General features: G+C 49.0%; 1 protein-coding gene across 3 annotated transcripts in view; it reads right to left on the bottom strand.

Moving 5' to 3' along the window:
* Vwa2 (von Willebrand factor A domain containing 2) overlaps positions 1–26444 on the bottom strand; it is a 49974-nt gene that overhangs the window by 1090 nt on the left and 22440 nt on the right. For all 3 annotated transcript variants that reach the window (XM_045144577.1, XM_045144581.1, XM_045144587.1), the window contains 9 exons: positions 22604–22713; positions 15526–15720; positions 12505–12638; positions 11799–11931; positions 10664–10719; positions 6723–6830; positions 4808–5380; positions 1726–2277; positions 397–522 (listed from right to left, as the gene is read on the bottom strand). In XM_045144577.1, coding sequence (XP_045000512.1) covers positions 397–522; positions 1726–2277; positions 4808–5380; positions 6723–6830; positions 10664–10719; positions 11799–11931; positions 12505–12638; positions 15526–15720; positions 22604–22713 — 1987 coding nt within the window. The remainder of the gene's footprint in view (positions 1–396; positions 523–1725; positions 2278–4807; positions 5381–6722; positions 6831–10663; positions 10720–11798; positions 11932–12504; positions 12639–15525; positions 15721–22603; positions 22714–26444) is intronic.

The raw sequence follows: 26444 nt of genomic DNA on the forward strand, positions 1-26444 counted from the left end.
AAGCCAAGGAAAGGCGCACAAGTAAACCATGCCTACCAGCTCTCACACTGTAGCTACCCACCTGCCTCTGGGGCCACATCCCCTTCACCTCCTATCTCTACCCCCTGCCCTGGCACCCCTTCTGGCTGTCTTGACTGCTTCCAGAGCCCCTAGCTCCACGTCATGTCTGCAGTCGCTGCAACAGCTCCCCCTCGAGAATGGAAGTCCCAGGAGGGCAGCTTTTCACTGTGTACTTCACTGCTACGTTCTCTCTACCTAAAAGAAAGCCTGGGAGGTACAAGAGCCTCTTGACTACTTCGTGAGTGAGAAAATGACTGACACAGCCTGCAGTTCTCTGAGTTCCGCAGGACTGCTGCGGTCACCCTCACTCCCAGACGCACAGCACAGCCTACTCACGGTTCCCACAGTGAGGACCTTCCCAGCCACCCCGGCACTCGCAACGGTAGCTGCTGTTCCGGAGGACACACGTGCCTTCGTTCATGCATGGGCTGGGTTTGCAGAGGTTGACCGGCCGCTTGGCTTCTGCAATGGAGAATGTGCCCACCAGGCACAGCAGGGAACAGTGCAAGGACCCCGGAGCAGTGTCTCAGGGTCTCCCTTGGTGCTGAAGTGATGGCACAGCACCTGGCTAGTGCTCCATCTTACCTGGTGAGGTAAGTCCCCACGTGCACCCAGCTTTCCTACGTAGAGCGGACGCTCTCTTGGATGTGTTGAGCACGTGGCACTCTGCTCACGCGTATCATATCGCTACTTTTATTTCTAGAAATGCTTTATCTACTAAGGGCTGGAGAAACTGCTCAGCAGTTAAGGCACTTGCCTGCAAAGCTTAATGACCAGAGATCGATTCCCCAGTCCACACATAAAGCCAGAGGCACAAAGTGGCCCATGTATCTGGAGTTCACTTGTAGTGGCTGGAGGCCCTGGAAACCCATTCTCTCTATCTCTGCTTGCAAAATAAATTAAAAAAAAAAACCACAAAATTGTTTAAAAAAATATTTACTTAAGGCAGAGAGAATAGGCATACCATGGTCTCTTGCCACTGTAAAAGAATGCCAGATGCTTGCACCACTTTGTGCATCTGGCTTTATGTAGGTACTGGGGAACTGAACCCAGGTCATTAGGTATTGAAAGCAGGCACCTTTAACCATCTCTCCAGCCCATATTGCTACCTTAAAAAATTATTGGAGAGAAAGAGAGGCAGAAAGAAAGAATGGGCACACCAGGGCCTCCAACCACTGCAAACGAACTCTAGACACGTGCCACTTTGTGCATCTGGCTCACGTGGGTACTGGGGAATTGAATGTGGGTCCTTGGGCTTCACAGGCAAGCACCTGAACCACTAAGCCACCTCTCCAGCCCCCTTGTTGCTACTTCTAAAGGGTAGGGAGGTCGTCACTGGCACAATGACTCCTTGGAGGCTGGCTGCCTCCACTGGCTCCTAGGTCTGTCATTCGATATCTAAGTTACTGTGAACTAGGTCCTTATAGCATCGGGGGCCTGTGGCTTTCTAAAAATGCCTGTTTACATGAAATGCACACAGCTCGAGTTTGAGGAGGAGTATCTGGGTTAAATGTCGAATAGTTGTGCATCTGGGAAACTTAAAGTACGGGATTTAGCACATAACCTGGCACAGTTAGGTAAGTGAGGGCTCCAGAGCTGCCTTCCTCATACTGACACATGAAGGCTGGCGTGGAGGTCCTGTCTTGGGGCAGCCCTGAGACTAACCTCCACATATCCACTTGATGAGCACGTCCTGGTGGAACCGTAAGTCTGTATAAGCCGCCACGTGGATGAGGGCGTCCCGGGGACCGGCGAGCCTCCGCACTGCCTCCCGGAGGACGGGCCCCACGCTCACAACCAGCACGGAGATGCCATTGTTTCTGAGCTGCTGGGCTGGGGCGGCTGCGTCTTCTGCGCCTCTCCCGCCTGTGATCATCACCACTGCCTTGGGGACACCAGGACGGGCACCCTTCTGGACAGTCATCACCTTGCCATGGATGTGCAGCAAGGCTGTGCCGGCTGAGCCCACACCTCCTAGGTAGGGGGCCTGGCTTACAGCTCGCAGCACGGCAGCCTGGGTGAGGTGGGCGTCCAGCCCAAAGGCGGTCTGCACCTGGCCCCCATACACCACCAAGCCGACCTGCGTCACGTCGGCGTTCACGTCAAACTGGAGGACACAGCTCCTCACGAAGCTCTGCAGCTGAGCAAAGTTCTCCGGCCCCACCGAGGCAGAGGCATCCAACAGGAAGACCAGGTCCAGGGACTGTGCCGGGCAGCCTGTGGGAGCGAGCAGAGGGCGTCCTTCATCAGGACCCGGCTCGACAGTGGGGACTGCTCTGTACTGGATGTAGCCCGAGTCAGCCAGTACAGTGTCTGCCCATGCAGTTCCCACCCTCCTCCTTAGAAATAGGCAGAGAGTAAAATAAGCAGGAATACGAGTGGCCACCTTGACTATATTCCCCAGACACTAGGCGTAGACATGAATCAGACACCATCTACGGGCTGTGATCAGAAGTAACTAAATTCCGGCTGGAGAGAGGGCTTAGCGGTTAAGGTGCTTGCCTGCGAAGCCTAAGAGCATTTGTTTGAATACCCATGTCCCACTCATAGGCAGACGCAAAAGCGATGCAAGAGCGCAATGTTGTACAAGCATTCAAGTGGGTGCACGCATCTGGCATTCATTCGCAGTGGCTGCCAAGCCCTGGTGCCCCCCACCACCCGGCCTCTTTATCCCTCACTTTGTTTCTCTCTCTAAAATAAAACAAATAAAATACCCTCTTTCTCTTCTTGCTTGGACCACAATGTGGAAGCCACAAGATGGTCAACTCAAGCTACCTGCTGGCTCAGGCCACTCACCTCTCACCTGTGAAAGAAGCCTCTAGCATATGGAATTCACTGAATTTTGGGAACCCTTGTGGCAGTACCTGCACCTGTACTTTCGCCTGTCCAGCTACTCAGCATCCTCCGTGTGCCACACAGGCAGGCACTTGACTCTGTGGGTGGTCATCTATGAGAAGAGTGGGCAGCACAGAGGGAAAAGCAGGAAAGGAACAGAGAGAGCAGCAAGGCAATGAAGGGGCTTCTCTGGAGAGGTAATGCTTCTACTATAAGGACGCAGGAACCTCTAAGCAGGGAGAAGTCTCTTCCATCTCCCAGTGTGCAGGGGCTGCGGGATGGAGACAACACAGAGCTCCCAGAAGCCACCGGAAGAGACTTGGGTTTCTTTCAAGTGCACAGGGAGCCACAGAGAAGGTTTAGATATGGAGCCAGAGGGTCTGGTGGCCTGATTTATTGGCTTTTTAAGGACCACTCTGGAATAAGGAAAATTGAGAAAGTTTAGCAACTTCAAGGAGACAGGCTCACCACATGTCAAACAGGAGGAGGACAGTAGGTAAGAACTAAGTAAGTCTGGCTAAAGGATGTAGTATGATAAGCGATAATCTATCAATACTTGTTCATGAACTGTAACATTGTGCCACACGGAATGTGAGACATTATCACAATGAAATGGTCTGGGGAATATGGGAGTTATCAAAGTCAACTACTCTTTGTATTTTTTCTCCTATATCTTTACTACTATTTAAATATATATATTACTAATCTATATCTATATATATATATCTACATATATATATATATTTTGAGATAGGGTCTCATTCTCTAGCCCAGACTGACCTGGAATTCACTATGCGGTCTTGGTGGCCTTGAACTCACAATGATCCTCCTACATCTGGCTCCCAAGTGCTGGGATTAAAGGTGTGCACCACCATGCCCAGCTTAAAAAATATTTATTTTTATTTATTTGTTTTTTGGGAGGAGATAGAGAATGGGTGTTTCAGGGCCTCTAGCCACTACAAATGAATCCCAGACATGTGCCACCTTATGCATCTGGCTTACATGGGTGCTGGGAAATCGAACTTGGGTCCTTAGGCTTCACAGGCAAGTGCCTTAACCACTAAGCCATCTCTTCAGCCCCTTTGCAAGTATCCTTAAAAAAAGAAAATAAAGCTCTTTGTCTGTCATGAGGATTGACCTAGAGAGACAAGAACGAAAGCAGTTCAGTCCTTGTCCTTCTCCCGTTATAGGAAGGAGGACCTCTTGCTTGTGGGGACAGTAACACGAGTTGAGAAGCTGAACCCCATGTGCAGCTCCTCACATGCCACCTCTCCAGGGCAGCAGCAGGGGCGCCATCAAGGATGTTTTCCTGCTGTGACATTTCCAGCCATGACCAGGCCCGTGACAGTTCATGGATACACCTACTGCTGGGGCTACTGTTTCCCAGGGGGCCTTATGCGTACAGCTCACCACATCAGCTTCATGGCTGGTGAAACAGGACAGCAAAACATCGGGGCCCATGCCAGGTAGGGAGGCCGAGTGTCGTTTTACAACATGTTTGTTTGAATTGTATTTGGGCGTGTGGGTACATACATGTGTGTGTTGATTGCATGCATGTGTACAAAGAAACATGTGCTTCTGTACACTGCCATCAAAGAGGCTGGACAGCTGCTGTTGAAGAGCAGGATTGGGAGATTGTCAAACACTCATGATGATGAAGAAAGACAGATATCAACACAGAGTAAAGTGCTAGTCCATACTGTCTGCCTATGGCTTGTCTTACTTGGTCCTCACAAAAAGCCCTCAGAGGTGCTGTTCTTAGTCCCACTTTCCCTGACAAGTAAACTGAGGCAATTATGGTTGCACAGCTGTTTCCAGCCTTCAGCACAGGAACTGGAGAGCATCATGGCCAGTCGTTCCCAGAAGGACAGATGGACCTGCCTGTTTACCAGGCAGCCCTGCGTAACCTTACCTGGCCGTGGCCGGCTGCACAGCATGCCCTGCAGCTCTGGGATGTGGTTGAACAGGTCCTGAGGCTCTGCGTAGACCATCACATGCTTCGCACTGCCTGTGGCCTCCTCCAGCTCTGCCCGCACGGCCTCGCTGCCGAGGCCCAGCACGAGCAGCTCCCGGGCTCTCGCGCGCTGCGCCGGGCCGGCCACCGCGTCCTGCGAGTGTGCCTCGGTGAGCAGGACCACCACTCTGCGTGGGCGGTCCTGGCCTGTCCGGGTGGCACTCCCAAAGCCATGTTCCGCTGCCTGCCGCAAGGCATTGCCCGTCAGGGTGGGCCCGCCCCTGAAGGGGATGCTGTCCAGGTTCCTGATCAGGTCTGGCACATCCTGGTACTCCCCCACAGGCACGGCCACCACGAACTCCCTGCTGTAGCTGGCCACGCCCACGCGGGCCCGAGACTCCTCGCTCAGCACAGCCTGCACGAAGCGCTTCACGAAGGCCTTGGCCCGAAGGAAGCCCTCCGGAGCAGTGGCCGCAGAGCTGTCCAGCAGAAAGAGGACGTCGATTCTGCACTCGAGGCTCAGCTTCGGGGCTGTTGGAAAGACGATGACACGGTCACCCGGAGGCCAGTGCAGTGTGCAGGTCACTTCTGAGATGTTCTCATACTAGTCCATGCACAGAAAACCTCCTAGGAGGGATACGGGGCAACCAGGGCTGGCCAGAGAGTTAGACACTGAGCTCTGTCTACCGTCTGTCCAGCTGCTTTTGTGTGTGTGTGTGTGTGTGTGTGTGTGTACTGTACATGTGTATGTGTGTTAGTATGCATGTGGGAAGGTCAAAGGTTAATATTGGCCATCTTCAGTCATTATTTTGTCTAGTGTGGCAGGGTCTCTCAGAGCTTGCAACTGGGCTAGTTTGGCTTGCCAGCGTGCTCCAGGGATCCCATCTCCAACCTTGAGTGCCCAACTAGCACTTACGTGGGTTCTGGAGATCCAAACTCCAGGTCTCACACTTGCACAGCAATGCTGTGTCCACTGAGCCATCCCCCCACCCCAGTCCCACTGCTACTTTCTATAAAGCAAAATGCATCTGTTCACAACTTTCATTCCAATTTATTTTGGGGTCTGGAGTAATCTCTGTCCCCTTTAAGATCATAAAGATATGCTCCCGTGTTTTCTAGAAGCTTCCCTGCTTTGTCTTTTACATGCAGAGTTGTAATACATCTGCAACTGATTTTGAGCAGGATTGAAGGTAGAGGTTTATTTTTCCACATGGATCTCCAGTGAACCCAATACTATGCATCTAAAATTGCTACCCAGGCTAAAGAGATTGCTTAGTGCTTACAGCACTTGCCTGTGAAGCCAAAGGACCCAGGTTTGATTCCCCAGTACCCACATAAGCCAGTGCACAAGGTGGTGCAGAGTCTGGAGATCATTAGCAGTGGCTAGAGGCCCAGCTGTGCCCATTCTTTCTCCCTCTCTCTCTCTCTCTGACTCTTTCTTAAATATTTAAAGTTGCTACCTAATACACCCTCTCTGTGTGTTAGGCATCGTGACAATCACTTTAGAGAACTGACTTAAAACTCACCCCTACCCTATGAGCTGAAGTTCATAGAATCTTCATTTCAGTTTTGAAACCAATAGTTAGGGTTCCTTGCTCCTGTTTGGAGCAAGACACGAGGCTCCAGAGATGCTCAGGCATCAGGAATTGGCCATTCTACCACTGATAAACCAGGAGCCACTACTCTGTCCCTTGGATCATTACTCATAAAGTGCTGTGGTCTGCACTATATGAGTCAGAGCAGTAGATGGTGGGAAAAGTAGTTGGCTCTAAAACCTAAGCTTTCTACCCAGCAACTAGCAGGAGGCAAGAGATGTGAACCCACATTCTACCTGCTCCCCAGTGGTCAGTCTTGGGACTCCCTGCACACATACCACAGTTGGCTTCCCCTCCGAAGGCCAGTGGACAGAGGCAGTGGTACCGGTCCAGTCCTTCTGGAATGCATGTGCCTCCATTCTGGCAGGGCCGTGAGTCACAAGGGCCTAGGAGAGAGATGTCCATTAAGATGTAAGCACACATGAGCTGGTGGAATAGCTTAGTGGTTAAGGCATTTGCCTGCAAAGTCAAAGGACCCAGGTTCGATTCCCCAGGACTCGCATAAGCCAGATGCATATGGTGGTGCATGCTTCTGGAGTTCGTTCGCAATGGCTGAAGGCCCTGGCTCACCCATCCTCTCTCTCTCTCTCTACCTGCCTCTCTCTGTCTCTCAAGTAAAAATTTGTAAAAAGTTAAAAAAAAAAAAAAAGATATAAGCTCACCAGTATAGGAGTGAAGAGGGCTGGTGAAGGGGGTGTGCCTCCAGGGCCTGGCCCCTTTCCTGCCCAACTGCCCACATAGGAGAGAGACAACCACCTGTAGCAGAGACTGGAAAGCAAGGACAAGTGCTAGAGGAGGGCGGGGCTGGGGAAGGTCACTCAGTGGTGTCTTGGGAAGGCCTGTGCCACTTACAGGCCCACTCAAGATGTGTCCGTAGAACCGACTGCCTGCCAGCTGTGATCCTGGGAACACAGGCCTCCATTATCCGGGGCTGCTGAGAGCCAGAAGGGCACAGAGAGGTCATGAACCTGTGCTGTACCTGAGCTTGCCAAGGACAAAGATGCCCGTAGTCCTGGAGTGACAGTGTGGCTGTCTTAAGACTCAAAGGATTCTGGGGGCTTGAGAGTCCACCTAGCCCTTTGGAAGGCCAGCCTGTGCTTGGCTTAAGGATTTCTACAGCCTGGCACAGACCAAGAAGCCTGTGCATCCTGTGGTCAGGGGCTCGGCGATGGATGTGGCCGCCCCCACTTAGCCTACTGTTTACTGCACCTCTCCCAGTGTCCCCATCCTCATCAAAACAGGGTGCTGATCCACAACATGAACTAACCCCTGGGGACTCCTAGCACAAAGCAGTCTCCCTCACAGGGCGTTGCAGTCACCTTCACGTTGCTGCCACAAAGCACCCGACCAAGAGCAGCTTGTGGGAGGAAAGGGTTTATTTTGGCTTACAGACTTGAGGGCAAGCTCCATGATGGCAGGGGGAAATGAGGGCATGAGCAGAGGGTGGACATCACCTTCTCGCCAACATCAGGTAGACAACAGCAGCAAGAGACTGTGCCAAATACTGGCAAGGGGAAGCTGGCTATAACCCCCATAAGCCTGCCTCCAACAACACACTACCTCCAGTAGGTATCCAATTCCTAAATTGCCACCAGCTGGGGACCAAGCATTTAGAACACATGAGTTTATGGGTGACACCTGAATCAAACCACCACATGGATAATACAGAATTGGCTTTGGGGGGCTTTTTGTAATATTCAATAAGGGATAAGGAGCTCCCAGAGTATTATAAAATGCAGATCAACACCCCACCCCCCTCCCGGGGTCACAGAGAATAAGATCTTTATGTTTGATTAGGAGCTGATGTGTGGTCACCCATTGGGATGGGTGATTTTTGTCCTTTTTGCTTCAAAATATTCAAGTGTTGTTGGGTATGGTGGTGCATGTCTTTAATCCCAACACTTGTGTGGCAGAGGTAGGAAGATCACCAGGAGTTCAATGCCACCCTGAGACTATGTAGTGAATTCGAAGTTAGCCTGGACTAGAGTGAGACCTGACCTTAAAAAAAAAAAAAAAAGGCTGGAGAGATGGCTCAGCAGTTAAGGTGTTTACCTGCAAAGCCTAACGATCAGAATTTAATTCCCCAATTCCCACATAAAGCCAGATGCACAAAGTGGCACATGCATCTGGAGTTTGTTTGCAGTGGCTGGAGGCCCTGACATGCCCAACCTCTCTGTCTGTCACCCTTGTATCTCTTTCTGCTTGCAAATAAATAAATAAAAAATATTTTAAAAAACAACAAAAAAAATCATGTATTATTTGATGGCCTTGAACTCAGCAACTGCTGTGGGCCAGGCCCTGTGTTCACCACCACCTGAGGACACTGAAATTCCCACTCAATTCCCCCTTCACAGATGGGGCGTATGCAGCTTAAGGAACAGAAGTCACATGGCAAAGGTCAGACGACCGGCCATGGGCAGAGCAGGCCCTTAAACTCAGGTCACTGTGGGTCAAACTTAAAACTGCCAGTCCTCTCGCTCTAGCCTCTGAACAACCACAACCCCACTGCCAGCTTCTTTTATGCATCAGAGGCCAGAGATGTTGGAACTTGAACACTTCAATTTGAAAGGATCACCTGACCTGTAAACCACTGGCTTTCTCCATACCTCACTGGGAATACAACCCCATAAAAGACAAACACAAAAGTTTAAAAAGGAGATATAAAGGGAAGAGAAAGGAAGGGAGGAGGGTACTTAATAGGTTGGTATTGTATATATGTAACTACAATGATTGAGATGGTGAGGTAAGATGATGGAGAATGGAATTTCAAAGGGGAAACTTGTTGGGGGAGAGGGAGGGAATTACCATGGGATATTTTTTTATAATCATGGAAAATGTTAATAAAAATTAAAAAACTTAGGGCTGGAGAGATGGCTTAGCTGTTAAGCGCTTGCCTGTGAAGCCTAAGGACCCTGGTTCAAGGCTGGATTCCCCAGGACCCACGTTAGCCAGATGCACAAGGGGGCGCACGCATCTGGAATTCGTTTGCAGTGGCTAGAAGCCCTGGTGCGCCCACCCTCCTCTCTCTCCCTCTCTCTATCTGCCTCTTTCTCTCTCTGTCTGTTGCTCTCAAATAAATAAATAAAAACAAAGTATAACAAAAATACTTTGTTTTAAAAAAAATTTAAAAATTTTTTAAAAAAGAAAAAAAAATCTTTTTAGAGCTGGGCATGGTGGTGCACGCCTTTAATCCCAACACTCGGGAGGCAGAGGTAGGAGGATAGCCATGAGTTTGAGGCCACCCTAAGAATACAGAGTGAATTCCAGGTCAGCCTGGGCTACAGTGAGATCCTATCTTGAAATCCCCCCCAAAAAAATTCTTTTTAGGGCTGGGGAGATGGCTTGGCTGTTAAGGTGCTTGTCTGCAAAGCCAAGGGACCCAGGTTTGACTACCCTGGATCCATATAAGCCAGATGCACAAGGGGGGGCACATGCATCTGGAGTTCATTTGCAGTGGCTGGAGGCCCTGGCGCACCCATCCTCTATCTTTACCTGCCTATTTCTTTGTCTCTCTCTCTCTCAAATAGATAAATAAATAAAATAAATAAATAAATAAAAATAAAAAATAAAAAAATTATCAAAAGAAAAATAAAAAAATGTACCCTTAAAAAAAAAAGACAAACACCAACACACCCAGCTTCAGGTCAGTGGGACCCACTAGACTAGACCCTTGGGTGGGAAGCAGTGAGGGTACATTGGGGTCCATGCCAAGTAATGCACGGGGCTCACAATTCCTCACTTGTTTGGGGCTATAGAGTGATGAAGCATGTCTATGGCCATTACATCAGAAGACTTTAGTAGAACCCTACGAATGAGACCCTCATCAGGGAGGGGGAGACAGGGACTACAGACATCAGGCAACCGTGAGGCGATTTCACACACAACACCACTCAAGTATCTTGCTCTGAGTGGAGTGCTGGAGTCGAGGCCTTCTGTGGACCTGGTCCTCAGGGTGCGTCCATCTTTGCCTCTCACCAGTGCAAAGGGCACTGGCCAAGGGGACAATTCCAAAGCCATCACTCCATTCTCAGGAAAATACGTCACCAAGCAGTGACGATGGATGCAGCAGGAGCATGCTCCTCAGCCTCGGCATTGACTGGGTCCTTGTGCTCTTGCACCTGCCCAGCCCCCCATCTTCTCCGGACCACCAATGCCCTTTACAAACCAGTCTAGTCCCAGGGTCCAGAGAGAGCCAGGGAATCCAGGAGGCAGACCATACCTGGGCAGGTAGTGCGGTAGCAGGTGGCCGGGTGGGTTAGAAACACTCTCTTCCAACTAAAATTCAAGGAGACAGAGCGGCAGAAAGATCAAAGTTTAGATGATTATAACAATAAAAGCTGATTTAGATACAGAACTGGGTCAAGAAAGACTCCATTTTCCCACTTGATTCTGTCCTACCTTGTATTCACAATAGAGTAAGCAATGTTTTAAATATCCAGAGACAACGGAAATGGTCATGTAAGCACATATCACATTAGAAGTTAGTCAGAGCTATATGTATGGAAAATTCCAAATGATGGGAGCAATGTTTATTTTTTTATTATTACAAGCTACTTTCTGAGGCCTACAATACAGGGGTGGGGTTCTGGGAATTGGGCCACTGGATTTTGGCTGTGAGATTCAGCATGTTACTTCCTTCTCTTGTATTCAGTTCCCTATTTTTTAAAAAAACATTTATTTGTTTGACATATAGACAGATATATAGAGAGAATGGGCATGCCAGGGCCTCCAGCCACTGCAAACTAGCTCCAAACACATGTACTACTTTGTGCCTTATCAAATGTGGGCCCTTGGGCTTGGCTGGCAAGCACCTTAGCCACTAAGCCATTTCTCCAGCCCTCAGTTTCCTCTTTAAAAAAATCTGTGTGTGTGTGTGTGTGTGTGTGTGTGTGTGTGTGTGTGTGTGTGTGTGTGTAGGCAGGAATATGCCACACACATGGCCTCACAAAGACACACAATCCCAGCCCAGAAAGCTCTGAGGTCGGAGGCACCTGTTCCGCAGGCTTTGCTGTGCATATGTGCAACAAGACCTTCAGCTGTCCATAGGGACCTGCACCTGGTTTGCCCCTAATGACCCCATGACTGACCATAAACACTACCTACCCTGCCAGGTTCTCCCTTGTAGCTCTATTTCCAAGGTAACCGTATCTCCAACCACCTGGGGCAGCCTGGTGACATAGCAAGTAAGTGTGTCCTTGCTCTTCCTCTGTCCCCTGTCCCCTCCCATCTCCACAGCAATCAACAGCATTAGGACTCAGGGCTGGTCTCTCTGCAGCTGGGGAGTACTCAGCACTGGCTGGATAGACCCTGCTCAGGCCCTGCTGCGCCTCTGTCCCCAGACCACATGGACAGACCTGTAGAAGGGACACCGCACAGCCAGCACCGCGTCAGCCCACCGCGATCCCCTCCAGCACAGGGCGTTGCCAGCGAGCTCCCTGGTGGTCTCCAGCGTCTTGCGCTCACAGGGGTGGGCTTCCACCCTGCAGCCTGTGTCAGGAAACCCCACTGGCCTCAGTTCCTGTCCCGGCTCCCCGGGTTCTACCCCAGCCCCAGCCCTGTCCCCTCCAGCTCCTCTTGGAGCACTGAGCATCTCTCCCCAGGCGACCCCCCACCCACCCCCGGCCCCACAGCTCGCACAGAACACACACGCATGTGTATTTTCCTAGCTAACGAGTGTCGCTCTGGTTCCAACCGCACCCTGACGTGGCGGTCCAGAGGCATGAGTTTACCCAAAGCTCAAAGTCTCTTTGTGCAACTCCACACAAGCTCAAAGAGGGGCTGTGCAGTTGGGTCTTCCTAGCCAGCAAAGGACAGGACGCTACCAGACTAGACTTCAAGCCCTAGTCCTCTCTTCCCTCCACTGAACAAGCTCTGGAACTTTCCTGGGAGTCACACAGGGCAAGCGAGCCACAGGGTGACCACAGCAAAGAGACCAGGACAGGGGTCGGCCATTGCTCTTGACTACACTCCCCCGAAGCTCTTGTCTATTAAGGCCTGCCCAGCCCATGGCCCAATTCATTAAGTGTGAGGCCACTCCCCTCCCAGGCTGGCCAGTCCTACCTGGGACAGCAGTGGTGCAGAGGTCCAAGCTGCTAAGGGTGCTGAGCAGCCCGTTGGTGGCATCTTCCACGTGCTCGGCCGACAGAACATACTGCTCCTTGGGCTCGCTGGCCAGCGTGAGCAGCTCCTCCCACCTGGGCAAGAAGTTCCAGCGGCTGATGGTGGCACGCCCACCCTACTCCGGCACCACAGGCTGTATCAGCGGCACCCATTCCAGCAACCTCATCCATCCAGGTGAGAAGGAAGCAAGCCATGGGAGATCCTCAAGGAATCTCCGCTATGGGTCACCACGTACATTTTATGTCTGCTTATTTTCGTTTTGGGGGTCTGGATGTGTGCATGTGTAGAAGTATTTGGAGGTGGAGCACATGTGTGTGGGCAGGTGTGTATCCATAAGCATGGGTATCTATGTACGTGGATGCATTTGCGTGTGCGCACATGGAGGCCAGAGGTTAACGTTGGGCATCACATCCCTCAGTCACACTCCACATTATTTATTGAGACAGAGTCTCTCACAGAACCTGAAGCTTGCTGATCTGGCTAGAGCAGAGAGCCAGCAAACCTAGGGGAGTCACCTGTCTCCACCTCCCCTTCCTCGGGAAGCCCTGCATTTCACAGGGGATCCAAACCCAAATTCATGTTTGTGCAGCAAGCATTTAATCCACTGAACCACCTGCCCGGTTCACCATGCGCATTTTAACATGCGTGCATGCTCGCCCTTAGAGGACAGTCTCACTCTCAGTAGGCTTGTATTCAAGACAGAGTCCTCAGGGATCCAATGGTTCGTTTTCCTCTGATGAGAAAAGCGACTGATCAGAAAGCAAATGCAAGTTGTCTGGAATGAGAACAAAATAAGAGCCAAGAACAAGCTAGTCATTGTAAGTACTGAAGTATTATACACAGTGGGCAGGAGAGGAACAGAGCTAGCAAACTTCGATGGCCAGGGGACATTGCTGTCGGTGCCCAGGACTAAAATGATGCATGGGATGATGACTCCTGATCATGAAAACAGAGGTGACATGACCCTTCTCTAAGCAGATGGGATAGTTAGCAATGCATAGGCGAGAATCCTGCCACCAAAAAACAGCAAACAGAGCAAGGTCTGGCAATGTGGCAAAAACGCCGCTGAGCTCCAAAATCCATTCTCGTCTAAATCCATGTGAACTAGACTCCTCAACTAGTACCCAGTCACTGCCTAATACACAGGAGGGGGCTTCTCACATGAGGTTTTCTGGGCCCACCTTCTGCTTTCCTGGTCAGCAACAGACTTTTTCAGAAGCAGTCCCAACAGCCGGGTGTGGCGGCGCACACCTTTGGCCCCAACACTCGGGAGGCAGAGGTAGGAGGATCGCTATGAGTTAGAGGCCAGCCTGAGAGGACACAGTGAGTTCCAGGTCAGCCTGGGCCAGAGTGAGACGCTTCCTCTACAAACCAAGACAAACAAAAAGCGGGCCCAGGAACCCAGGTGCCACCGACAGAGGTTCCCCATCAGAAGGGCTCACAAAGCAGCATAGCGGGGAGGAGACTGAAGCAGCATGCTTCTAAATCTCACCAGGAGAGCTGAGGGCTGGCTTAGTGGTTAAGGAACTTGCCAGCAAAGACAAAGGACCCAGGCTCGACTCCCCAAGACCCATATAAAGCCAGATGCACAAGGTGGTCCATGCATCTGGAGTTCATTTGCAGTAGCTGGAGACCCTGGCATGCCCATTCTCTCTCCTCTCCCCCTCTTCCTCTTCCTGCTTATAAATAAATAACTAAATTATATATATATATTTTCAGAAAGATGTTTTAAATGTGGCACCGACTTGTCTGTCCAGCGTTAGTAAATGGCACTACCATTCACCCTGGGGTTCAGGACCAAGTCCTTTCCTGGCCCCCTCTCAACCCTCATCCGACCCAAGAGGCTGGGAGAAGCTGCTCCACTGCTCCGAGGCCTTCAACATGCACCCGGAGTCCAGCCATCCTATGGCAGGCTTCCAGCTGCTCGCTGCTTTTTTTTTTTTTTGGTTCATTTTTTATTTATTTATTTGAGAGCGACAGACATAGAGAAAGACACATAGAGGGAAAGAGAGAGAATGGGCGAGCCAGGGCTTCCAGCCACTGCAAACGAACTCCAGACGCGTGCGCCCCCTTGTGCATCTGGCTAATGTGGGACCTGGGGAACCGAGCCTCGAACCGGGTTCCTTAGGCTTCACAGGCAAGCGCTTAACCGCTAAACCATCTCTCCAGCCCTGCTCGCTGCTTTGAGAACTCTTTCTGTGGTGAGCTGCTCCAAAGCCTCCTATTGAGTCCACCAGCCAGTGTGATCTGAAAATGTCACTCCTCTGCTCCAATAAAGCCCAGAGCCTTCATCAGTATCTACAACGAAGTCTTTAGGCCCGACACTGCTCCTCCCCTTGTTGCTGACGACTCTCTGCTTTGCTCTCTGGGCTTCAGCTCCCTGCTGGCTGCTCAGCTGTCTACTTGCTCATGGCCCGGGCCCTGGCCATCGCCTGACTGCTCGCGTGCTCTGTGGAGGGCTTGCTACCCCCACCACCCACACTGCTGCTGATAACGAAGGCCCCGCACACTGCGCTGACATAGCTACCTTCTCTACGCCCCGCCAGTCTTCAGTACCTCCTCCCAACGTTATGCCTCGTATTTATTCACTCATTCACTGGTTCATCATGTAGCTCTTTCCCATGAGGTGCAGAGCTATATTGTTGTCTCTGTATCCCCAGAACCCCCAGCATGAGCAAGAAACATATAATAATATTATTATATAATATGTATTAATAATGGTATAAATGTATTATATGTTATACAGTATTATAAATATATATATATATTTATTTATTTATTTATTCATTCCAGATGAATTAAAGAATTGTATGTCCTCTGGCCTCCACTTGCACATGCACACACACCCTGGGCCACTCTGCAGCCAGAAGCACACGGGGATCAGGCAGTTCTCCCACCTCCCCTCTCTTGCTGAGGCTGGGAAAGCTCTTTCAGTTACATCGCAGTCCCCAGGGTGCTTACCTGGGAAACCGCACCCCCACGGCAAACACAGCGATGCCCCTTTCCTTCAGCTGCTTGGCGGGCAGCTCCACGGGTCCCTGGGACTTCCCGTCGGTGAGGACTATAAGGAGCTGGGCCACGGAGCCGTTCCTGCCCCCCGGGAAGCCTCGGCGGAGAAGGTGCTTCAGAGCAAGGCCCATCTCTGTGCGTCCCCCTCTGGGGACGGGAGGAAGAACACAGTCAGCGAGGTGAAGGCCAAATGGAGGCAACCGCTGCTGTTAGCAGAGTGGCGGTGACTCCTTGTAGAGCCACAAAGCGACATCGCCATCACTCACTCCACAAGGGTGCGTGGAGGGCCACCTTTTCCATAGACTTGAGGGTCACCTGCACATGTCTGTTGTGTTGGGTCACAATGCCTTGATGTGTGTGTGTGTTATGTGTATTTTCTCCCCAAACTCTCAGGGATGACTCCGACTCACAACTCTAATCAGTTGTTTAACACCCACCTTCCATCTGTGTGCGTCCTGGGAACTTAGGGACATTGTGTGTCCGGGAGGAATCTCTAAGGGTGCTGGGTGGAGTCTGCTACAAAGACCAGATGATTTTTTTTTGTCTGTGATCCAGCTTTAGTGACTCATGTCCGAGTTTGAGGTCGGATGCTGGAATGCTGCCAACTGCCTCCAGGTCAGGTCACAGTGGTCCAAGAGTCTTCTGTGTGAAGGTTTGTGGAGACTGTCCAATGCTTACAGCCTCATTGTAGGAATTGGGCTTGGACTCTCAGAGCAGAATTTCTGTACTTTCAAACTAGGAAGGTTACCCATGTTGGTGGCTGGCTTTTTAAAATTACTATTATTTATTTATTTGAGAGTGACAGACACAGAGAGAAAGACAGATAGACAAAGAGAGAGAATGGGCGCACCGGGGCTTCCAGCCTCTGCAAACGAACTCCAGACGCGTGTGCCCCCTTGTGCACCTGGCTAACGTGGGACCTGGGGAACCGAGCCTCGAACTGGGGTCCTTAGGCTTCACAGGCAAGTGCTTAACTGCTAAGCCATCTCTCCAGCCTGGTGGCTGGCTTTTGAGCATCAGCTGGGCAGAAAACAGTAACTCATTACAGAATTTGAAGTTAGTGGATTATCAGCCCACTGAAGACAAATATTTCAGCCAATGGTAGTATCTCCAGACAGGAGCAACTGCAGAAAGTGATGGGATTGTTATAGCAACTAAATATATGCATATTAAAAAACCCTGTTGGAATGTCACTCTGAGATGCTCACTAACTACCACCTATGGATGGGGTCATGTGCATACATTCATGCGCATGCGCACACACATACACACACACACACACGCACACACACAAAGATTACACTATGACTATTAATGCATATAGTTCCTACTTTCAACTAAGCTCTTTCAGAGAGGCCCACTGTCATGTCATTGTTTTGTGCAAATACCAACCCAATGGAAGCCAATGGCAGCTCTGTGTGTGTGTGTGTGTGTGTGTGTGTTGTTCTTTAACATTAAAATGGTGTATCTGTAGAGATGGCTTAGTGGTTAAGGCATTTGCCTGCAAAGCCAAAGGAGCCAGGTTCGATTCCCCAGGCCCCACGTAAGCCAGATGTACAAGAGGGCGCACACATCTGGAGTTCACCTACTGAAGGCCCTGGTGCACCCATTCTATCTGCCCTACCCTCACACATAAATAAAAATTTTAAGAGCTGGGGAAATGGCTTATGGTAATCCTCCTATTTCTGCCTCCAGAGTGTTGAGACTAAAGGCATGTGCCACCATGCCCAGCTACTTGCTCTTTCTATACCACTATTTACTGTGGACTACTAGTGAGAAAGGACAGTGACATGGATGAATCCACTAACCCAGAGCTCTCAGCTCTGACAAAGACACAGCATGCTCATGAGTCGAGGAGACAGTCCTCTGTGGCAGAGCTGTCAGGGAACAGGCTGCCCAGGGGACACAGCATCTGAACAGGGTCAGGCTAAACCAGCTGACTAGGAAAGGAGGTGCTGGCTCAATCTGGAAAATCAAAGACAAAGGGCAACAAACGCTGTGTGCTGGGGTTCATGAACACAATGGGTTATCGATGGTTACTGATGACACTGAATCCCAAAGCTTGCTCTCTACCTTAAGCAAGCTCTTCAAGGGCAGCTGTCTTGGTGAGCTAAGTTAGTGCACATTAACAAGAATCGGCAATTCCTAGAAGCCTACAGGCCGCACTGTGTTGGGTCTCAAGTTACACACTAAAGGCAGCCAAGGGGATTCTGATTCCCATGGCAACTACTTTGCTAAGGCCCCGGGTTTTATTTCCAGGGTCTTCATCAGGGGCTCCTGTCATCCAAGTTTTCAGGATAACCTGGGCTTCCGCTGTGTACCACACACTATAGATCTCTTGCTGAATGTAATCCTTCCAATTGCAGAGAATGGTGTCAGCATTATCCTCACTGAACAGGGGAAGAGAGCCCCACGCAGAGAATCCTGCTATGTACTTGGACCCCGACCTCACCAGTTCAGCTGGTCTTTCTAGGCTGCTTGTCCTGGATATTCCTCACCGTCTCAAGCTCTGGGATGACAGGCGGGCGGCTATGCCCATCTGGGATTCATGTGGGTGTTGAGGATGAAAACTCCGGTTCTCGCACTTCCCTGGCAAGTACTTTATCCACTGAACCATTTCCCCAGGCCACGATCTACATTTTAAATCAGCTCTGCCCACTCCCGAGTGATTCTGATGCAAATGAGCCAGGTGTAGGTTAGACTCTGAGACTTCATAAGAAATCCAACTGTAAATATAGGGAGGTTAATTATAGATTTTTTTTGAGGCAAGCCCAACAGACTGACCCTTTTTTTTTTTAAGTGTAAGCCATCTACACACGTTAGCGTACATCACTAGTTTAACAGCACGGCACTGCAGACCTGAGAACTGCGCCTCGGGGAGGCTGAACGAGGACACAGCAAGTTGCAAGAGCGAGAGCAAGAAAGACAGAGAGAGAGAAAGAGAATTGGCACACCAGGGCCTCCATCCACCACAAATGAACTCTAGATGCGTGCACCACCTTGTGTACATGTGCGACCTTGCGTGCTTGTGTTACTTTGTGCATCTGGCTTACATGGGACCTGGAGGGTCGAACATGGGTCCTTTGGCTTTGCAGGCAAGCACCTTAACTACTATGCCATCTCTCCAGTGCATAGCTTCTTTTTTTTATAAGCAAAACTGCTAGGCTCAACCATACGTTTCCTTTTGGGATAATGAGAAATGACTAGGTGCACTATGGCAGCCCAGTTCTTCAGATTATTTCATTATCATTCATAGGACCAACATGAAAGTTAATACAGCTTTGTGTAGAAGAACACACCAAATCATATTAAGTGAAAACATTAAAAAGAATAAAATTCTTTGTAATTCTAACTATTTTAAAAAATTATTTTTGAGGCAAGCCCAACAGATTGGCCTTTATTTTATTTTATTTACTTATTTGAGAGCGACAGAGAGAGAAAGAGGCAGAGAGGGAGAGCGAAGGGGTGCACCAGGGCCTACAGCTGCTGCAAACGAACTCCAGATGCGTGCACCCCCTTGTGCATCTGGCTTACATGGGCCCTGGGGAGTTGAGCCTCAAACCAGGGTCCTTAGGGTTCACAGGCAAGCGCTTAACCGCTAAGCCATCTCTCCAGCCCCCTAACTACTTAAAAAACTATGTTTAAATGCTAACGTGGTCAAAGCATCTAAAGGAAGCTCTGTGGTTTCGTATTATAGCAATGAGGAGTGGAAGAGTCTTGACAGAGCTCTGTGAGAGGTGGCAAGGATTCAGTCACCCAGGACTCAGGGCTGGGCCGCTGGGAGATTAGAGTGAGTGGCAAGCCTGTGCCTGCCAGCTGGCCGGGAGCACTGGCATTCAGGAGCCAGTCACCAGTCACCTGATTTCACATTGTGGGGTACAGTACTAGGGGACTGAATGTTATATCTTTAAAATGTCTGGCAAAGCAGAAAGAAGGGAGTGGTTAAGTGGTTTCTTAGCCACCCAAAGCCACACTTTGGGAGGCTCGCTTTGGTCCAGAAAGGCAAGTGGGCTTTGGGTCGTAGTGGCGTTTTCTGAACGTGGTCCAGCATGGAACGTGAAACACTTCTCTGCAGAGAAAGGATGGAGAGCACCAGGAGAGCTCACTTCCACCGGGAGAGCTCACTTCAGCTGGGCCGACGTTCCTCTGCTCTGAGGCACATGAGCATAGCTTCATTTGCACTGTCCCCAGTGACCCCACAACTGTGACCAAAAGGAGCTTCAAGCTCCTTGCCTTCTTTGCTGCTTCTTATGGTCATGTGAGGATATGGAAATGCTAACCAGATGCAGCCCCAAAGAAGAGGTGAACTCCTCTATGACCAACATCCTCTCTTGGCATTTTTTATCTCTCTCTCTCTCTCTGTGTGTGTGTGTGTGTGTGTGTGTGTAATTTTTATTTATTTACTTGAGACAGAAAGAGGCAGAGAAAGAGGGATAGAGAATGGGCACACCAGGGCCTCCAGCCACTGCAAACAAACTCCAGACTCATATGTAACCTTGTGCATCTGACTAATATGGTCCTGGGGAATCGAACCTGGGTCCTTTGGCTTTGCAGGCAAATGTTTTAATTGCTAAACCATCCCTCCAGCCCTGCCTTGGCATTCTTAATGTGCCTCCAATGTTACAATCTACCTTTGCCTTCGAAGTGCTGGGATTAAAGGTGTGTGCCACCACACCTAGCTGAATTAATACTCATTTGTATGGACATACCATGTTGTGTTTATCCAATCATCAGTCACATGTCTGTGCCGCACAGGTGTTCCTTGGGGCATGCTTTCAATTTTCTCCAAGTGGAATCGCTGGGTCATCTGGTAACTATATTTAACATTTTGAGGATCTGCCAATTTGTTTTCAGAGAGGGAGGCATGTCTTTACAATGCTACCAGCAATGTGTGAGGGTTTTAATCTCCCCACATTCCTGTCAACACTTGACATGTCTATCTTCTATTTTAGCTTTCCTAGTGGGTGTGAGATGGCCTCACTGTGGTTCTCATTTATATCTCCCTAGAAGCTAGGGTGAGTATATTTGTGTGTACTTATTGGCCACTTATAAATCTTATTTGGAGAAGTAGGAGAAGCCTATTTTAAAAAGGTTTCTTTAGGGGCTGATGAAAATGTTGTAAATACAGGCTGGAGAGATGGCTTAACACTTAAGGCACTTGCCTGCAAAGACAAAAGATCCCGGTTTGATTCCCCAGGACCCATGTAAACCAGATGCACAAGGTGGTGCATGCATCTGGAGCTCATCTGCAGCAGCTGGAGGCCCTGGTGCTCCCATTCTCTTTATCTTCCACTCTCTCATAGATAAATAAATAAATAAGAAAATGTAAATAACAGTATAGTGGTAGCTGCAAATATACTCCAACTCACTGAATTGTGCATGTATGAATTTTGTGGTATAGAAATCATATACCAAAAAGCCTTTAAAGGAGCTGGAGAGATGGCTTAGTGGTTAAGGCACTTGCCTGCAAAGCCAAAGGATCCTGGTTCGACTCTCCAGGGCCCACGTAAGCCAGATGCATAAGGGAACACATGTGTCTGGAGTCCATCTGCAGTAGCTGGAAGCCCTGGCATGCCCATTCTCTCTTTGTCTCTCTCAAATAAATAAACAAACAAAATATATTTAAAAAAATTTTTTTAAGCCTTTAAAGAAAAAGAGTGTATAAACAGTCCTAGAGAAGCAGGCAAGGGCGTGTGGATAGGAACAGATCTGCTCGAGTTCAGAGTCCTAAGAATCACTGGCCTGCGTCTGCACCTGCAATCACTCCCTTCACAGTTCTGTCCCCGGTGACTCTGAGACAAGTGCTTCTCTGTGAGTCTGGGCCCAGGATATAGAAACCGAGTCCTGGAGGCCCCAAGGCACAATGTCCCCAGAGAATAAAAAGAATGGCCAGTGTGAACGAATACAATTTAAAAAACATTAATGTGCTTTTTCTTTTGTGATTTCTGACTTGCCCCTCCTCCAGTTCAATGCTTCCATGCAGGGACAAGGGCTGGGGTGAATGGCCCAAGACGAAGTTACCGAGAGTGCCTAGGGCAAACAGGGGCGGCGGGGTCCCCAGCATTTTTGCAGTGCCCTGTGTAGGGCGTCAGGTTCCCAAGAGCACTGGTGTACTGACAGAGGCCTGCGACTAGAAAAAGAGTCTCAAGGCTCCTTTGCAACTGGAGCTGACAGCTAGGGATGGCTGGGACCGGAGACCTTTGCGCAGAACTCCCCTGGACACTGGCACAGGAAGCAGTAGAAACCAGAGCAGATCCAGAGACCGAGGCAGCAAGTGGCAATTCAAAGTCATTCCTCTGTGACAACTTGTGAGGAACATTTTGTTTGTGTGTGTGTGATGTATATGGATATGGATATATAAATATATATGTGCATATGTTTATATGACACATCCTTATATACATCATATGCATACAAAATATTTATACCCAAAATATGGCAGGGACATAGCTCAGTGGTAGAGCATTTATCTGCAAAATATGTCTATGTCTGTGTATATATGAGCAAATGCGTATCACAAACCCATCAGCTGATTTACAATGTGAGTGAAGTCATGACCCTACTATGTGCACGTACTTACAGTGTGTCTACAGATGAGCACATTAACAGCTATTCATGATTTTAAAGCACTCTCAGTCACAAAAGAGAACTTACTAGTTTTATACCACAAAAAAAGAGTGCTTAGAAAATGCAGTGAACCACCCAAACTGCATGGGCCTTCTTGCATGGCTGTGACTGGCACACAGTCTTCCTCCCACAACCCCAGTCTTTCGCCCAGTCTGGACCCTCAATAAATAACCTTTTCTTCCTACTAGCTGATAACTACACATGATAGCAGCAAATGTCGTCCTGGTGTTTAAATTCCCACCTGGATGTTATCATGCAGTAATGAGGGCAGCCTTAAGAAGAGACATCTCATGGCCTGCTATGCACAGCTGGGTGCTGGAAGTAGCCCAAAGAAACCCTTCCAGGGAGCGATGTTAAGAGCATCTGGCTTCACTGTAAGCACGCGATAACTCACGATACATACTTGAAAACCATCCTCTTGATTTTTGCCTTCACTTCCTGACGGGTTGGAAGGGAATCCAAGGGGAATTCCAGATGAGGAGTGGAACCGAATTGCAATGCCCCCACTCTGACCTGCAGGAGAAGACAGGGCCCAGAGGCCCCGAGACTGTGGTCAAATCATGAGCATTTCAAAGAGGAAAGAAGGGACAAAGCAAGGTTAATAACCCTGGCTCCTGGCCACTCAGCAAACATGGCGTGGGAGCTTCTGCCTGTCTGCAAGGAGCTTCCGATCACCAGCTGAGAAACCTGAAAGGAAATGGTAAATATGCCTACGTTCTGCTATGAGATTTTTCCATTCAGTTTTTTGGCCCACACCCCTCACGAGGACAGCACCCATCCGGCAGCTGGGCAGTGAGTGGCTTTAAGCAGAGCTTTGCTCGCATCTCAGGCTGCCTCCCAGTTGGGGTGCTGTTACATACCAACCCTTGCATCATCTCATCTGAGCCACAGGGCTACAGTTCATGTCTACATTACTGCAGTAAAAGGTTAAAAACTATGTAGGTGACACCGTGCAATTACTTGCTCAGGACTAGCTGAAGGGACCAAACTGACGCCATGACAGCCTTCAGTAAGGCGCCACTCTAACTAGGCCTAAGTTTCAGTTTCCCAGACAGGCAGGCAGGACTCTGGAAAGGGCCTGCCCTGACATGTGGCTGGGAAGACGGCTGCCCAAGTTCCTGGACATGCCCAGACATGTACCTTTCATGCCTTCTGCCCCAACCAATCAGTGACACACACCTCTAACTGCTGCTTGCCTAGCCAATCATTGTAAAGATTACCTAACCTGCCTAGAATTCTCCCAGACCTAGCCCACCAAAATCTTAGGACCAATCACAAGAATACAAGTATGGTTTCTGTTCAAATTAGCCAATCATGTTAGAAAAGACTAAGCCCTCCAAAATTCCTCTAGCTATGCTTAAAAGGAGTCTGAGAGTTCTTATGAAGGTTGCCATTGTGTATGAATGGTCAACCCCCGCAGGCTGGTTGATTCTGCAGAATAAATGCTCTTTGTTTTTACTTACTATTTGAGGCTGGGGTCTTTCTTCAGTGATTCTCGGACCCTTACACTAGCAAGGAAAGGGGGTATGGCCATTGGATTCTGGGTCTCTGATTTTCTCTAAGGCTCTATTACAGTGCTTGCTTTCTCCAAAGCCTTCATGGACAGTTAGACAAAAAAGGAGCTAGCCCAGCCACTGTCATTGGTGGCTAACCACCAACCACAGGTGCCAACACCCCCTATACTTCATGCCTGGGTCACCCCTCTGGGCCTGCTCCCATCTACCTAGAGAAAGGCCAGGTCTTCAGACCACACTCAACTCTGAAACCTGAGATGTGAAATTCTGGAGTTACAGGACCTCTGCAGTGACCTCGGTGCCCAATGCACACAGAATATGTGTCCTAACTGAGGTAACCATAGGAGAAAACTACATTTGTCTTGCAAAACTGGAGATGAGCAGCTGAGGAAAGTCACACAGTGCATCTCAAGCAGTGAGTACTGGAAACTTTCCTCTTCAGGACCCAAATCCTGTCTTAATTCTTGGCTTACTAAATTTTGTGGAGATGCCAACTATTCTTTTTATATTTTTTTAAAATTTTTATTTATTTATTAGAGAGAGAGAGAAAGAGAAAAAAAGAAAGAAAGAAAGATAAAGAAAGAGAGAAAGAATGAGTGTGCCAGAGCCTCTGGCCACTGCAAATGAATTCCAGATGCTTGGGTCACCTTGTTATGTGAGTACTGGGGAATTGAAGCTGGGTCTTTAGAATTTGCAGGCAAGTGTCTGAATCACTAAGTCCCCAGCTAGTCTTATAACTAAGGTCAGTTCTGTCTGAGGTTTTAAATGGGTAACGTAATGAACATTTAAGCAACTACAGGGCCTTGCTCCCTATTTGAGCCCTCACTGTGATCCCTGAGCAGCCAGGCACTGGGGAGAGAAACAGCTGCTGCCCTTGGCTCACCCAGCTGGCCTCATGCAAGCAGGAAGCTGCTTGGTGTCTAACAGGAAGAAATTTCAATCTTCAGTGACACCTAGGGGGATAGACACTGAGAATCACTGCTGTGGAGAAGTTTCCAGAATGAAATCCTTCCCATGATTTTCCTTGAATTTACATGTGATAAAACGAGGAACAGCTCAACAATGGAGGATGACTGGGACAACTGGAGAGCTGCCTACAAACATTCAGGAGAAATTGCAAAGGGTTTTAAGCTTCAAGTGTGAAAATTTTAACCACAAAAGTTCTAGCATTCCTCTTGGGAGAATTTCCTTGTTACTTGAAAACAGAAAAGACTTCTTTTACTAAGAACTGAAATCCAACCTTTAATCTTTAAGACTTGTAAAGATCAATCTGAGGGCAAAACACATCTCCACAAATCAAAGATGAACATAAAACTGAAGGACTATTTGCCCCACTCAAGTTGGGGCAAAAGGTTGGTTTCTTTAAATATATGAATGTCCAGGAATCAACAAACCAGCAGAAAATGAGCAAAGGCTATAAGCAGAGATCAGAATAGGAAATACAAACAGCTCTTGTGTAGCAAGATGATTCCCCTTACCCAAGAGATACCATTTCTCCATCAGCTTAGCAATAAATAAATAAAAAGGAAAATATTTTCAAACATTGCTTGGAGAAGTGTAAGCTGGTACAGCACCTGTGGAGGGCAAATCATCAATATACGCTGAATATTAAAAATGCATAGGACTGGGCTAGAGAGATGGCTCAGAGGTTAAGGTACTTGCCTGCAAACCCTAATGACCCCAGGATTGATTCCTTAATGCCCACTTAAAGCCAGATGCACAGAGTGGTGCATGTATCTGGAGTTCGTTTGCAGTAGCAAGAGGCCCTGGCACACCCAATCTTTCTCTCCCTCTCTCTGTCTCTCTTCTTGCAAATAAAGAGAGAAAAATATATTGACCACTTGGGAACTTCTGTGGTGAGTTTTTCCCTCAGCTGGCCCTTGGCTAGCTCGGCCCAGGCCCAGACCCAGCACAGAGGGCCCCCTAGCCCTTACTCTCCACAGGGGTCCTTTACCCCCTCCAGCTCCCCACATGGCAGGAGCTCGTTGAACTTTCTTTTCTGTCTTTTCTTTCCACGCTTTTTCCAGGCCCTCCACGTGGGACCTCCAGCCACGTGGGTGCCTTTCCTTGGCTCTGTACTTCCCTCAATATAATAAGTTAAGAATTCTCCTCCTCAGTCTTTTTTATTCAATTCTTTGATTAAAATTAGAAACAAGCAGGTGTGGTGGTGCATGCCTTCAATCCCAGCACTTGGGAGGCAGAGGTAGGATTGCTGTGAGTTCGAGGCCATCCTGAGACTACATAGTGAATTCCAGGTCAGCCTGGGTTAGAGTGAGACCCTACCTCAAACAACCAAAAAATAATAAAATTAGAAACGAACCTAGGGTTTGGGGTTTAAGGCCTTTCCTGGACCCCGAGCACCCTGTTACAACCCTGCCAGAGTTTGGCTCACTCTCTTGCTGCTCTTCTCACCTGCTGTGGCAGAGGTGATGCCAGTCTCTGCTCATGCCATACTGTTCCCTGTCCTCAGGAAGCTTCCCCTTAAAACTAAACCAAAATAAAAACTTTCCTCCTATCAAAAAGAAAGAAAGAAAGAAGGAAAGAAAAAGTGCACAGGGCTATTGGGGATTTATTCTACAGATATTCTTCCACGTATGTGAAATGCTGTCCTTAGAAAATCCCAATATATTTGAAGTAGCAAACGTTCATCAGTAGGAGTTAACTAATTAGACCTTGGTAAATCCTTATGATGGGACAGAAGTTAGCTGCCAAATATCTCCAATATACAGA

This window comes from Jaculus jaculus, chromosome 1 (genome assembly GCF_020740685.1).
Source record: "Jaculus jaculus isolate mJacJac1 chromosome 1, mJacJac1.mat.Y.cur, whole genome shotgun sequence".
Classification (NCBI taxonomy): Eukaryota; Metazoa; Chordata; class Mammalia; order Rodentia; family Dipodidae; genus Jaculus; species Jaculus jaculus.